At 40.7% G+C, this 17,068-nt stretch overlaps 1 protein-coding gene across 3 annotated transcripts in view; it reads right to left on the bottom strand.

Annotated features, from left to right (window-relative positions):
- cntn1a (contactin 1a) overlaps positions 1-17,068 on the bottom strand; it is an 83,701-nt gene that overhangs the window by 36,590 nt on the left and 30,043 nt on the right. For 2 of the 3 annotated variants that reach the window (XM_082160647.1, XM_082160646.1), the window contains one exon: positions 3,067-3,176. In XM_082160647.1, the coding sequence (XP_082016773.1) occupies positions 3,067-3,133 (67 nt within the window). In that variant the 5' untranslated portion in view covers positions 3,134-3,176. Of the gene's footprint in view, positions 1-3,066; positions 3,177-9,552; positions 9,576-17,068 lie in introns of those variants that run through there. The other variant, XM_082160648.1, reaches the window with a different exon arrangement.

Below are 17,068 nucleotides of genomic sequence, written 5' to 3'. Positions count from 1 at the left end.
ACTCACAGTGAGAGGAAGGTTATAGTATTGTCGTATACTCACAGCTAGAGGAAGGTTACAGTATTGTCGTATACTCACAGTGAAAGGAAGGTTATAGTATTGTCGTATACTCAGCTAGAGGAAGGTTACAGTATTGTCGTATACTCACAGTGAGAGGAAGGTTATAGTATTGTCGTATACTCACAGCTAGAGGAAGGTTACAGTATTGTCGTATACTCACAGCTAGAGGAAGGTTATAGTATTGTCGTATACTCACAGCTAGAGGAAGGTTACAGTATTGTCGTATACTCACAGTGAGAGGAAGGTTATAGTATTGTCGTATACTCACAGCGAGAGGAAGGTTATAGTATTGTCGTATACTCACAGTGAGAGGAAGGTTATAGTATTGTCGTAAACTCACAGCTAGAGGAAGGTTATAGTATTGTCGTATACTCACAGCTAGAGGAAGGTTATAGTATTGTCGTATACTCACAGCTAGAGGAAGGTTATAGTATTGTCGTAAACTCACAGCTAGAGGAAGGTTACAGTATTGTCGTATACTCACAGCTAGAGGAAGGTTATAGTATTGTCGTATACTCACAGCTTCACAGCGAGAGGAAGGTTATAGTATTGTCGTATACTCACAGCGAGAGGAAGGTTATAGTATTGTCGTATACTCACAGCTAGAGGAAGGTTATAGTATTGTCGTATACTCAGAGCTAGAGAAAGGTTATAGTATTGTCGTATACTCACAGCTAGAGGAAGGTTATAGTATTGTCGTATACTCACAGCTTCACAGCGAGAGGAAGGTTACAGTATTGTATACTCACAGCGAGAGGAAGGTTATATTATTGTTACTCACAGCTAGAGGAAGGTTATAGTATTGTCGTATACTCAGAGCTAGAGGAAGGTTATAGTATTGTCGTATACTCAAAGCTAGAGGAAGGTTATAGTATTGTCGTATACTCACAGCGAGTGGAAGATTATAGTATTGTATACTCGCAGCGAGAGGAAGGTTATAGTATTGTCGTATACTCACAGCGAGAGGAAGGTTACAGTATTGTCGTATACTCACAGCGAGAGGAAGGTTATAGTATTGTCGTATACTCACAGCGAGAGGAAGGTTATAGTATTGTCGTATACTCACAGCGAGAGGAAGGTTATAGTATTGTCGTATACTCACAGTGAGAGGAAGGTTATAGTATTGTCGTATACTCACAGCGAGAGGAAAGTTATAGTATTGTCGTATACTCACAGCGAGAGGAAGGTTATAGTAGTATTGTCGTATACTCACAGCGAGAGGAAGGTTATAGTATTGTCGTATACTCACAGCGAGAGGAAGGTTATAGTATTGTCGTATACTCACAGCTAGAGGAAGGTTATAGTATTGTCGTAAACTCACAGCTAGAGGAAGGTTATAGTATTGTCGTATACTCACAGCTTCACAGCGAGAGGAAGGTTATAGTATTGTATACTCACAGCGAGAGGAAGGTTATAGTATTGTCGTATACTCACAGCGAGAGGAAGGTTACAGTATTGTCGTATACTCACAGCGAGAGGAAGGTTATAGTATTGTATACTCACAGCGAGAGGAAGGTTATAGTATTGTCGTATACTCACAGCGACAGGAAGATTATAGTATTGTATACTCACAGTGAGAGGAAGGTTATAGTATTGTATACTCACAGCGAGAGGAAGGTTATAGTATTGTCGTATACTCACAGCGAGAGGAAGATTATAGTATTGTATACTCACAGCGAGAGGAAGGTTATAGTATTGTTACTCACAGCTAGAGGAAGGTTATAGTATTGTCGTATACTCACAGCGAGAGGAAGGTTATAGAATTGTCGTATACTCACAGCGAGAGGAAGGTTATAGTATTGTCGTATACTCACAGCGAGAGGAAGGTTATAGTATTGTATACTCACAGCGAGAGGAAGGTTATAGTATTGTCGTATACTCACAGCGAGAGGAAGGTTACAGTATTGTCGTATACTCACAGCTAGAGGAAGGTTATAGTATTGTCGTATACTCACAGCTAGAGGAAGGTTATAGTATTGTCGTATACTCACAGCTAGAGGAAGGTTATAGTATTGTCGTATACTCACAGCGAGAGGAAGGTTATAGCATTGTCGTATACTCACAGTGAGAGGAAGGTTACAGTATTGTCGTATACTCACAGTGAGAGGAAGGTTATAGTATTGTCGTATACTCACAGCGAGAGGAAGATTATAGTATTGTATACTCACAGCGAGAGGAAGGTTATAGTATTGTATACTCACAGCGAGAGGAAGGTTATAGTATTGTCGTATACTCACAGCGAGAGGAAGATTATAGTATTGTATACTCACAGCGAGAGGAAGGTTATAGTATTGTTACTCACAGCTAGAGGAAGGTTATAGTATTGTCGTATACTCACAATGAGAGGAAGGTTATAGAATTGTCGTATACTCACAGCGAGAGGAAGGTTATAGTATTGTCGTATACTCACAGCGAGAGGAAGGTTATAGTATTGTATACTCACAGCGAGAGGAAGGTTATAGTATTGTCGTATACTCACAGCGAGAGGAAGGTTACAGTATTGTCGTATACTCACAGCGAGAGGAAGGTTATAGCATTGTCGTATACTCACAGTGAGAGGAAGGTTACAGTATTGTCGTATACTCACAGTGAGAGGAAGGTTATAGTATTGTCGTATACTCACAGCGAGAGGAAGGTTATAGTATTGTCGTATACTCACAGCGAGAGGAAGATTATAGTATTGTATACTCACAGCGAGAGGAAGGTTACAGTATTGTCGTATACTCACAGCGAGAGGAAGGTTACAGTATTGTCGTATACTCACAGTGAGAGGAAGGTTATAGTATTGTCGTATACTCACAGCGAGAGGAAGATTATAGTATTGTATACTCACAGCGAGAGGAAGGTTATAGTATTGTATACTCACAGCGAGAGGAAGGTTATAGTATTGTCGTATACTCACAGTGAGAGGAAGGTTACAGTATTGTCGTATACTCACAGCGAGAGGAAGGTTATAGTATTGTCGTATACTCACAGCGAGAGGAAGGTTATAATATTGTTACTCACAGCGAGAGCGGAGAGAGGTGGCGATCAGCAGGACGAGGGCCGTGCGGCTCATGGCTCCAGGGATCATGGCTTAAATCAGATCTTCAGACATCAGGAGCTGCTGGGATTCCCTGAGGAGAGAAACACGGATAATGAGATGAGCAGCGAGCCTGATATAGAGCAGATTCCTGATCTGCACCATCTCAGCCACAGACTCTCATATATGAATCCTAGAACTGAAAATGCAGCTGTATATTGTCATGTATAGAAACCCACTTTAGACTAAATTAAACTAAACCATATCCTACACACACAGGAGTGTGGCACCACACAGAGACCTCAGATGTTTCTGATGATCTCAGTAATGTCTCAATCGCTCTCTGATTGGCCCACAGTAGTATGAAGACGAAACACAAAGAATAACTAGAAGTTCTTCCTCCTGCAGCTTTCTTCCCCTCTCTCCTTTCTTTTTCGATAACCCGATTTAAACCATGTTTTACAGTGTTTTTTTCAGATTTTTACTGTTTTTCTTTACATTTTTCTATTTTTAAAAACCATTGATCTAAACTCTAGCCTTAACCAGACTGACCTCTCAGCTGGTTAGTAGCTCAACTGATCAACCACCCAAACCAGTGTGGAGAGAATAATGACCTGTATTATGGTACATTTCTGCAGCAGACGGTCACATGATCATGATAATCAGCTGTTTAATATTCAAATCTCCTCACAATGACACACACAAGCTGCTTTCAATGCGGATTTGCACATGAACTGAATGAAAGGGAAATTATGAGCGAGAAGAACAGAGAGAGAGAGAGAGAGTCACACATGATCTCCTTCACATGTCCGATGCATCCATCCAAACATGTCCGATGTTTCTTATGATCTCGTGTGTGTGTCTCGTACAGAGATCTCAATAACATCACGCTCGCTCTCAGACTGGCTCTCAGCATTATGGAGACGCAAACGGATCAGTGCCAGAATCCATTAACTGTGACGAGCTCAAGCAGAGATATACTGTGGTATCTACAGAGAATACCACGGTACATTGTGTTTAGTTGTCGATATAACATAATATCAGTAAATTACATCATGCTATTGATTGTTTATGCACAAACATGCATCCATCACTGGATCCGGAATCATCACATCTTTCCACATTATTCCAGCGGATTGTTTCTGCTTCCTGATGGAGTCGCTGATGATTCCATTAGAGGCGGATGGAGATCTGTGCACTGACAACACACACACACAAACACACACACACACACACACACACACACACACACACACACACACACACACACACACACACACACACACACACACACACACACACACACACACACACACACACAGACCAGATTATTTACTTGCCCTCCTTGTGTCACTTAAACCTGCAAGATTTGGAACCAAACAACATTGAACCTCACTGACATTCATTTCACGAGGTCACACAAATAATTAGATTATAATTAGAATAATTAGCTGTCCGGGGGAAGGTGGCACAGATCCAGAGGACTCCCCATATCCATGGCTGGGATAGGAGTAATTGGGAGTGAGGAGTCGGGGGGGGGGGGGGACTCCGGAAAAGACTGTCGAGGAATATATATATATAGGCCTCCAATCGCACTGATCGAGTAGATCATCTGAATGTGCTCTTCCCAAACTTTGATTATAAAACATCATTTGTACGGACAAAATGTTCTGCTCACCAAGGCCACATTTATTTAATCAAAAATACAATAAAATAATGAAATATTATTGCAATGTAAATCATCTGTTCTCTATGTGAATATACAGTAAAGTGTAATTTATTCCTGTGATCAAAGCTGATGTTCAGCATCATTACTCCAGTCTTCAGTGTCACATGATCCTTCAGAAATCACTCTAATATGATTATTTGATGCTCAAGAAACATTTATGATTATTATTATCAGTTGAGCTGCTTCAGATTTCTGTGGAAACTGATACATTTTATTCTTCAGGATTCTTTGATGAATAGAAAGTTCAAAAGAACAGCATTTATATGAAATAGAATCTTTAGTAACATTATAAATGTGTTTCGCTCAGTTTAATGTGTCCTTGATGCAGTTTGGTGTTTGTGCTGAATATAACACTGACTCGCGGCTCATAAACGCTCCAGACGTCACGACCCACACCAGGAGCTGACTGACCTTCATCTGAAGCTCAATGTCGTGTGTGTGTTGATTCAGCGTGTTCAAGTGCTTTGTGTTCAAACTCAAAGAATAAACAGCCAATTTCAGCTGAATAATAACAGCATTGAACAGGCAGGAACCAGCAGATCAATGAGAAACGCTTAGCTGAGGAAAACACACCAATACATGAGGTCAGGAATTATTATCGGTCACAGCAGCACACACACACACACACACACACACACACACACACACACACACACACACACACACACACACACACTCTCACACACACATACTCTCACACACACGCACACTCAAGACTAGACAGTCAGCGCTGGACGTGACATCGTCATCCAGATCATCACGTCACCGCCACAGAATAGACACATTCATAATTCTCCAGACACACATGCTAATGTTGAGCCACAAACACACACTACTGTACACACAGGGGTCACAGGGTCAAGTCAAGAAACAGTCATACAAGGGACTCTCTTAAAGTGCCTTTTATTTGATTCATATATTATCTGCAAAGTATTTTAGAAATCAATTTTTTAGATCTTAAGTGCACATTCAATACAGTTAAATGCATTTATTTTTACAAGGGAATTCTACGTTAGATTAAAGTTCAACCACAAAGATTGATGTAATGATGAGCTGCACTAACTCTACAGTATTCTCTCCACATTCACCACGAGGGCTAACCCTAACCCTAACCCATTCACTAACCCACGAGTGCTAACACTAACCCTAACCCATTCACTAACCCACGAGTGCAAACACTAACCCTAACCCTAACCCATTCACTAAACCACGAGTGCTAACCCTAACCCTAACTCTAACCCATTCACTAACCCACGAGTGCACGATTAATGGCACGTTTCATTTCTTCTTATTCTGTGTTAGGAGCTCATCATCTCACAGAAGGAGGAGCTCAGCTGTCCTCATGAAGTGAGTCTGGAGGAAAAGCGTGTTATTAAATGTTGTCTTTTGTTGGACAAGAGGTTCATAAATGCGTCTCATGTTTGTAGGGCTGGTCCGAATACCATTTTTTGAGCTTCGAAGCTTCGGTAGTAATGAACATCGAATATTCGAAGCTTCGGAGAGAGGGTGCTGAACATATTCTTCTCTCTAATAAAGGCAGTATTCTCTATGTGTCGGTATGTCCGTTTGCATTTTGATTATTTCGAGAACCGTTTATCCAATCGACTTCACTGGGAGTGCAGTGTCGCATTTGGTGCAATATAGATGGACATGCGAGACGCGACACATTCAGAATTAATAAACTTTTAATAAACTACAGAACAGAGGGAGCGGGAAGCGGCACGCCTCACGCTCCGATAGGACACTGCACTATTGATATAAAACGCACGCACACAGGTCTGTTAAATTAAGCAATACTTTTAAGGTAGTCTAATATTTTTCTGACTAACAAATTACTGACACGGTAGATTTAAATAAAGAAAAACGAAATTTAAATAAAGAATTTAATTTTTTATTTAAAACGAAATTTAAAAAAAAAAAAAAAACTAAATTTAAATAAAGAAAAACTAAATTTAAATAAAGAAAAACTAAATTTAAATAAAGGAAAAACGAAATTTAAATAAAGAAAAACTAAATTTAAATAAAGAAAAAACGAAATTAATTTAAATTAAAAACGAGATTAATTTAGATTGATAATAACAGGTAAAAAGGCTAATACATTTTGTTTCTATTATTCTATTTTCCACAATGTCAAAGCAATGCAGCTTAACTCAAAACACAAGCTCAGGCATGCACTTTGGTCCATACAAACTCCACTGGTCTGCGCTCTATCGAGAGAACACTCCCGTTGCTGGAACACTGGGGTCGGTTCTATTTCTAGCATGCACGCGTTTTCCGCGTAGCTCAGTGTGCAAACTCCAACCTGTTAACATGGGAGCCGAAATAAAAACGGACACGCGACGCAGCTGAGACGCTCACGCCACGCAGCCAGTGTGTTGCCGGCCTTATTCAAGCGCGAATGAGAACCGTTTCGCGGGGGATCCCAGTTGTGTCCAAAAAAAAAAAAAAAAAAAAAAAAAAACGAATATTCGAATGTCAAATTTTCAAATCGAATACCAACCCACCGAACGAATATTCGAATATTCGGGTCCAGCCCTACATGTTTGGAGAGATGTTTGATGCGTGTTTCTTTTTCAAATGCACGTAATAAGCGACTCGAACTGAATGCTTTGAGATGCAGTGTTTACTGAGCCGTACGTCACTGACACGCTGCACATAACCAATAATCACAGCCTTTACCAGTTCATAATCGTGATAAGCCAAACAGGTTTAAGTCGATTACATGTAAATTGTGATTAATCGAGCAGCGCTGTAAAGCACAGTGACACCTCAGAATCACAGCTCAGAGTGTGTGTGTGTGTGTGTGTCCCAGATCTCAAGCTCACTGTCCCTGGACGGGGCGTATCTGAGATCAGGAGAGATCAGATTAACTCTGGGACGCTGAAGAGAAACCCTGCTGTGAGCGACGGGGACTCGATCATCAGGTGCATGATGGGTAAAACACAGTCAGGCTTTGATCGGGCCGCTCGCAACATCAACATCATATCTGGATTATCCAAGTTAACAGAGTGTGTTAAAGATCAAAAATATTGGATGACCTGTAATGTTTCTCTATTAAATTCAGATTAGATTGATGTATTACGTCTCGGACCACAAACTCGTGCACAGAATCTCTTAGAATATAATCTGCATATAGAAGGATGTACTGGAACTTCATCCTCTACCGTTAAAGAACTGGGCTTGTCTTTCGAAAATCATATTTCATATGTGGTTTTTAAACGATTACAAACTTATATTACATTGATTTGAATAGTTGAGCCTCTTCAGTCAGGACTATAGTCATGCGATAGCACTGGGACAGTGTTGCTCAAGCTGTTAATCACATCTTTCTATCAGTGGACAATGGAGGAAATGTCATGTTGATCTTACTTGATCTCAGTGTGGCTTTCCATATGGTGGACCATGAGATTTTAATTACTTGTTTAGAAAACTGGTTTGGAAAAGGGCAATGTCCTGTAAGATTTAACCCATTTCAGGACATTGCCCTTCAGACCAACCCAGTTTTCTAAACACTTAATTCAAATCTCATGGTCCACGATATGGAAAGCCACACTGAGATCAAGTAAGATTCAAGGGTCGGTCCTTGCTCCGTTATGTGTAAACTCTGATCTATCTTAAGAAAATACCATGAAGCATTTCATGGTTACGCGGATGATACTCAGATTTCTGTGCCAGTGAGACAGTCAAATACAAACTCAATGTCCATAAGATATCACGGCCTGGATGGCTGCAAACAGTTTGAAGCTTCACAAAAACCAAGCCGAAGTAAATGTGTTCGGCCCTGGCAGGGGTGCTGTCAGTCGATCTTTGAAATCAACCCCACTGTCTGGTTTTAGGAAATCCAGTGTGAAAAATCTGGGTTTTGTTTTGGACAGTAACTTAAAAATGGATAGTAAAATAAATTCAGTTTTTTAAATTTACGTCTTTTAGCAAAGAAAAAAACATTTTGATCAGTTCCAGATTTTGATTGCAGACCAGTTTTACAGCTTTGGTCTTCACACGAATGGACTATTGTAACACTTATTTTTGGGGGTATTGATGCTAAATCACTAGCCCGCTTACAGAAAGACCAGAACGCAGCGGCTAGGATGATCAAATCTGCCAAAAAATATGACTCTGTTACGCCGCTATTAATTTGAATACGATTTTCATACTTGTTCTTAAGGCTCTTTACAATCAGGCACACATGTCCATGTCCATCATGCTGTCAGTATATACTCCCCCCAGATCCTGGAGATCATCAGCATCTTCTATGTGTCCAAACACAAACATAAGGGTGATAGAACTTTCTCACGAGCGATCCCCCCTCTCTATTAGATCACCGGCTACTTTCAGAGTTAGGCTAAAATCACATCTGTCTAACGCTATGTGAGAACTCTCATGAAGGGGTTTCGATTGCAAATGTGTCTGTTTTATGTGGTTCTATGAACTGAATTGAATCAGGGTCACGGGTTGGATCCCCAAGGAAGGCATGAAGTATCAGCGTGTCCTAGTTCCCGCTCAAACTGACCCATTAGTCTGAGCGTTTGAGGCGTTTTGCTGTATTGTGTTCAGCGTCTTTCAGAGAGCTGCAGATTTGGGTCACGGCTTTCATCGTCGCTCTGAACGAACACGACAGACGAGACATCACCAAATCATCCAGGATCACTCCAGGTGAACATTAACACATCACATATCTAATACACCACATCTACACTATAGCACACATTAAACACAGCGATGCTTCTGTCTAAACACTCACCATCAACAAGAAGAAAAGAAGGATGGAAAGCTGGGAATCCTGGGAGGATGAAGTGATTTTCATTTTATAGTCACATTTATCATCACAGTCAGCATGTGCAGAAAACAGAGATCCTCATGAAGAGACGCCAGTGTTTGACTTCAGCTCGATATCTCAATATTCCAGCATGTTCTCTGAGTCACTGAGCGATCAGGATCCTCAAACACAGCTCAAACACTGCCTTATTGTACATCACTGGACATACACACCAAAACATGACATTAGATGAACTCTCACATTTCATCAGCATACAGGGTCAAGGAGACACACACACACAGACACAGACACACACACCATGAGCAAACACTGCCATCACCGTGAATAGCACAAAACATGAATAAACGGACTCTGTTCTTGATTATATTTGTACGATTTCTTCTGATAGGCTACTGTATAAACACTCTAGCTGTTTTAATTAGTAAGAGAAGATCTAGTTATCAAATCAAGTTAAATGTATTTGTACAGCACTTCACAATATACTGTTTCAAAGCAGCTTTAAAGGAATGCTAATGTTTATAATATCTTAATGTCTTCATGCCTTATATTCACATTGAGCAGAGTACAGCTGGATGAGAATAGTTACATTTTATGATGATACAAACAATCATACAGTGTATGAATACACACTCGTTACTCTGACACACACTCGTTACTCTGACACACTCGTTACTCTGACACACACTCCTTACTCTGACACACACTCGTTACTCTGACACACACTTGTTACTCTGACACACTTGTTACTCTGACACACACTTGTTACTCTAACACACGTTACTCTGACACACTTGTTACTCTGACACACTCGTTACTCTGACATACACTCGTTACTCTGACACACTCGTTACTCTGACACACACTCGTTACTCTGACACACACTTGTTACTCTGACACACACTCCTTACTCTGACACACTCCTTACTCTGACACACACTCCTTACTCTGACACACACTCCTTACTCTGACACACTCGTTACTCTGACACACACGTTACTCTGACACACTCGTTACTCTGACACACACTCGTTACTCTGACACACACTCGTTACTCTGACACACACTCGTTACTCTGACACACTAGTTACTCTGACACACACTTGTTACTCTGACACACTCGTTACTCTGACACACTCGTTACTCTGACACACACTTGTTACTCTGACACACTTGTTACTCTGACACACTAGTTACTCTGACACACACTTGTTACTCTGACACACTCGTTACTCTGACACACACTCGTTACTCTGACACACTCCTTACTCTGACACACACTCCTTACTCTGACACACACTCCTTACTCTGACACACACTCGTTACTCTGACACACTCCTTACTCTGACACACACTCCTTACTCTGACACACACTCGTTACTCTGACACACACTCGTTACTCTGACACACACTCGTTACTCTGACACACTAGTTACTCTGACACACACTTGTTACTCTGACACACTCGTTACTCTGACACACTCGTTACTCTGACACACACTTGTTACTCTGACACACTCGTTACTCTGACACACACTCGTTACTCTGACACACACTTGTTACTCTGACACACTTGTTACTCTGACACACTAGTTACTCTGACACACACTTGTTACTCTGACACACTCGTTACTCTGACACACACTCGTTACTCTGACACACTCCTTACTCTGACACACACTCCTTACTCTGACACACACTCCTTACTCTGACACACACTTGTTACTCTGACACACACTCGTTACTCTGACACACACTCTTTACTCTTTACTCTGAAACACTCGATACTCTGACACACTCCTTACTCTGACACACACACTCCTTACTCTGACACACTCCTTACTCTGACACACACTCGTTACTCTGACACACACTCGTTACTCTGACACACACACTCGTTACTCTGACACACTCCTTACTCTGACACACTCATTACTCTGACACACACTCGTTACTCTGACACACTCCTTACTCTGACACACACACTCGTTACTCTGACACACACACACACACACACACTCGTTACTCTGACACACACTCGTTACTCTGACACACACTCCTTACTCTGACACACACTCCTTACTCTGACACACACTCCTTACTCTGACACACACTCCTTACTCTGACACACACTCCTTACTCTGACACACACTCCTTACTCTGACACACACTCGTTACTCTGACACACACTCCTTACTCTGACACACTCGTTACTCTGACACACTCGTTACTCTGACACACACTCCTTACTCTGACACACTCCTTACTCTGACACACACTTGTTACTCTGACACACACTCGTTACTCTGACACACTCGTTACTCTGACACACACTCCTTACTCTGACACACACTCCTTACTCTGACACACACACTCGTTACTCTGACACACTCCTTACTCTGACACACTCGTTACTCTGACACACACTCGTTACTCTGACACTCGTTACTCTGACACACACTCGTTACTCTGACACACACTCTTTACTCTGACACACACTCTTTACTCTGACACACACTCTTTACTCTGACACACACTCTTTACTCTGACACACTCCTTACTCTGACACACTCCTTACTCTGACACACACACTCATTACTCTGACACACTCCTTACTCTGACACACTCGTTACTCTGACACACTCCTTACTCTGACACACTCGTTACTCTGACACACACTCGTTACTCTGACACACACTCGTTACTCTGACACACACACTCCTTACTCTGACACACTCCTTACTCTGTTACTCCGATACGCTCGTTACTCTGACAGACACTCCTTACTCTGACACACTCGTTACTCTGACACACTCGTTACTCTGACACACACTCGTTACTCTGACACACACTCGTTACTCTGACACACACTCGTTACTCTGACGCGCTCGTTACTCTGACCGACACTCCTTACTCTGACGCGCTCGTTACTCTGACCGACACTCCTTACTCTGACACACTCGTTACTCTGACACACTCGTTGCTCTGACACACACTCGTTACTCTGACACACACTCGTTACTCTGACACACTCGTTACTCTGACACACACTCGTTACTCTGACGCGCCCGTTACTCTGATGCGCTCATTACTCTGACACACTCGTTACTCCGATACGCTCGTTACTCTGACACACTCGTTACTCTGAGAGACTCGTTACTCTGACACACTCGTTGCTCTGACACACACTCGTTACTCTGACACACACTCGTTACTCTGACGCGCTCGTTACTCTGATGCGCTCATTACTCTGACACACTCGTTACTCCGATACGCTCGTTACTCTGACACACTCGTTACTCTGAGAGACTCGTTACTCTGACACACTGACTGATCAACGAAAACGTCCTAAATTGTAACATTGCTGCTTTGAAATAATGTGTTGTGAAGATATTTCTCCAACACGCTCGTTACTCAGACACACTTATCTCTGACTGATCACAGAAAACTTCCTTAAATGTAACACTGAAACAAGCATTTTCTGTAAAGACTATTGTAAAAAGCTCTATAGAAATAAACTTGAATTAAATCAGGCAGTTGAGATTTGCTATATAGTAAAGAATATTGCTGAATGTACATTATTTAAGGAGATATAAAGTTGGACATATATAACTAACTTTCTATAAAGGCTCCTCACGCGACTCTCTAGCAGACAAACACAGGTTTAAATACGCACACGCATGTCATGTGTCTTCAGCTGGTGTTGGTCGTACACCAGAGTACACGAGAGTCAGACGTGGTGAAGCATGTCCTTGAGGAATTAAGCATCATCTCAACAATAAGTCGTTCTTCAGGGCGCCGTGACTGTCACTGGCGTCTGACACACACACAGATGCACCACTGTACGACAGAAAGAGCCATTCACCCATCCAGACTTCATGAATCTGAACAATCACACATCAGAGTTTAAATGGAGTCTCAATGGCCTGGTTTCACAGACAGAGCTTATATTAAGCCAGGATTAGACCATTTAAGTAGTTTTTTAAACGTGCCTTAGAGAAGAACATTTCTGGTGTGCATCTGGAGACAAAACAAACAGCTCAAACATGCTTAAGCCTTGTCTGTGACACCGGGCATAAATCACATGTACTGCTCACACTTCTGTCTCAACACATTCTCTCTGCTGCACTGTGTGTGAAATGAACAAATACACACGTCTCTTCTAAATCTAGTGAGAAATGCCAGTACATATTGAGATATCTTTCCTGCTTTCCTGTAGCTCAGTGGTAAGAGCATTGCGTTAACAACGCAAGATTGTGGGTTCGATCCCAGGGGATTGCACATGCCTATGTACAAATGTATAGGATAATGCAATGTAAGTCGCTTTGGATAAAAGCGTCTGCCAAATGCATAAATGTAAATGTAAATGTAAATATTTGACTTGCGTATTTCATGATGATCAATACATCATTTTGAAATCATCAGCATTAATATGTGTCTGATCTGAAATCTACCAAAAACTGAGGAATTTAGACAGTGAGATGCATTTCATTATTATTTATATTAAATTGAAATATTATAAAAATAATGTTAATAATGTAAATTTAAATTAAATGTAAAATATAATTAAAATAATATTAATATTAATGTAAATTACATTAAAATTGTACTTAAACTAAAATATTGTTACAAATAATATTAATAATATTGTCACTCAAATTAAATTATTTTAAAATAAATGTAAATATTGTTAAAATAATATTAATGTAACTTAAAATATTGTTACAAGTATTGTAAAGTATTGTTACAAATATGTTATTATTATTAATAATACAAATATTGTTAAAGGGGTCCTATTATGCTTTTTCACTTTTTCAACTTTAGTTAGTGTGTAATTTTGCTGTCTGAGCACAAAAAAGATCACAGTCAAAATCCAAAGGGAGATATTTTATTAAAAAAAATCCACTTTCCAGGAACTACAACGAACGGTTCGTTTGAAGTCATAATGTTCCTCATTTAAATAATCCCGGCCCACGGAATATGCAGAAGAGCAGACGAGGCCTGTTTGAGCCGCTGCTGTCAAAGAGACAGTGTATGTTCCACAACTTATTGGTTTTAGAAAGGTTCAAATGTATTTTAAACACTGTTCCTGAACATGATAATGCCGATGTTTGTCTGTGCGCTGCACATCTCACGAAGAAGCTTCCAGAACCACGATGAAGGCTATACGCACAAAAGCTTCTCCTGAAATGGAGCAGTTTCTTTTTTTTCCGGGACAATCTGTTGTTTGTGAATCACAACTTGCAAGTATGTATTATTATTTGTAGTTGTGTTTTCTATAAACAGTTCCAATTATAAGCTTTATGTAGCTGCTATGATGTAATTGAATGGCAAAGCTTTGCCTCCGCTCGCCTGCTAACTAGCATTACAGTGTTGATGTAGTGTTTAGCTTCTCTAAGACTGTTCACCGCCCGTAAATTAACTATGTTTTTGTGATTGATTACTGTTTGTATTACCATAGTTTTCCGACAAATATCATGATTAAATGGACAATATCGTACCTATAATGTACAAAGAAAAACATAACACTCTGAAACATCCTGTGAAAACCGTGGCTGAAAAGTCTGTGAATAAAAAACGTTGTGGATGATCCTCTTGTTCGTTAACATCGTCAGGGTCTGAATCGGGTTTGAAATTGCAGCCATCCTTTATTTACACTAGAGAAGATCTCCCGGTTATGGAGGGGCGGGACATTTCCCGAACACACGCTAAGCCCTGCCAATCACAACACACTGGGCCAGCTGACCAATCACAGCACATTTTGTGTTTCGGAAGGAGGGGCTTCATCGAAACCGGAACTGAACACGTTCGGGACAGACTGGGGAGAGAGGAGCCGTAATAATGTAAAATATGTGTTTTTTGAACAATCAAGCATGAAAGCATATTCTAGTACACCCCAAATACAAAATCAAGACTTATAATAATAAGACTTATAATAATAATAATAATACCCCTTTAATTTGTATTGCAATATCAGCATAAACATGTGAGATTCCTCAGGTGTTTTTCTCAGGAGAAACAGAAGCGATGATGGGAACTACACTGGTATACACACATCAGAGCGACAGGAACACTGCAAACAACCTGTACAGAGACGTGCTTCTGACTGATGCATTCTGGGTGTTTCTTCTGCGCTGTTCCCTCTTAATCTGCTCAGTGATTAATTCATCTATAGATTAGCGCATGTTAAGAGAGATTCCTAAAGGGACGGAGTGAATAAACACAGAATACAGAGAAAACAGCTTGAACTAAGACAGACATCTACAGCATGTTACACACTCAGCAAAGATAATCACAACCTGCAACATCACGAATGTCATCGAATGATGAAGTCTCGCATTCAACAGCAGTGTTTTACATAGAGTTTCCTCCAGATGTTTCAAACAATCCTTCAATTCAGAGTGTGAACTATTAAACAAAAGAAGCATTTTATGTTACTGTTAAAGCTTCTCTATAGACAAATTGAGTGTGATTATTTTTACTTAAAATAGCATTATTAGCATGAGCTGAAATCACTGAAGCGATGTGGAGAACGATCTCTTCCACACGCAGCGAGTTACAGATTCACACACACACACACACACACTGATCATATGAACCTGATCAAACTCCAGACTGAAGAAGCACATCGCTGTCAGCTACAGAAACTAACACAGATATAGACTTTACATAACGCCGTGATCCGTCCAGCGCACACACACTTCTCACACACGCTGTGTTCATATCAGTCTCTTATAGTCAGATTATTATCATAGCAGTCAAAATACCAGTTAGTGTTGGTGAACCAGTGTTACTGTCACAGCAATGAATTCTATTTACCATAGTAAATATGAAGTTTCACTACATGAGTGAACACTCGTCACACTTGTGAAATGATGGGGATGAAGACCTGTACGTGACAGCTTCTCTGTTCTCAGTGTTTTGTCTGATGTCCTTCTTGCAAGAATAAAAGCTTTAAAGACACTGATTATTTACTTTTTCAATTTCAGCCTCACCGTCGTTATTAAAGTTTATAGTTTCCTGCAACAGATCATGTGACACTGAATTTAGCTTTGATCACAGGAATGTGTGTGTGTGTGTGTGTATATATATGTGTGTGTGTGTGTGTGTGTGTGTGTGTGTGTGTGTGTGTGTGTGTGTGTGTGTGTGTGTGTGTGTGTGTGTGTGTGTGTTCTTGGCTGTGTCGGACGCTTCTGACGAGCACATTGATGTGAAGTCATTAGTATTGGTGAAGCAGCAGGTCTCGGTGTTCTTCTGGATCTGCTCAGGTTTTCCAGAATCATTCTTACAGCTAAAACAGAGGCCAGATCACACACACACACACACACACACACACACACACACACACACACACACACACACACACACTCCATCAACACACATCTCACACACACATCTCAAACACACTCCATCAACACACATCAGCAACACACACTCACACACACTGACACACACTGACACACACACTGACACACACACTCAC

This window comes from Leuciscus leuciscus (assembly GCF_965113295.1).
Source record: "Leuciscus leuciscus genome assembly, chromosome: 25".
In the NCBI taxonomy this organism is placed as follows: domain Eukaryota; kingdom Metazoa; phylum Chordata; class Actinopteri; order Cypriniformes; family Leuciscidae; genus Leuciscus; species Leuciscus leuciscus.
Note: the sequence above shows the minus strand (reverse complement) of the source record. Positions and strands in the feature narration are given on the sequence as shown.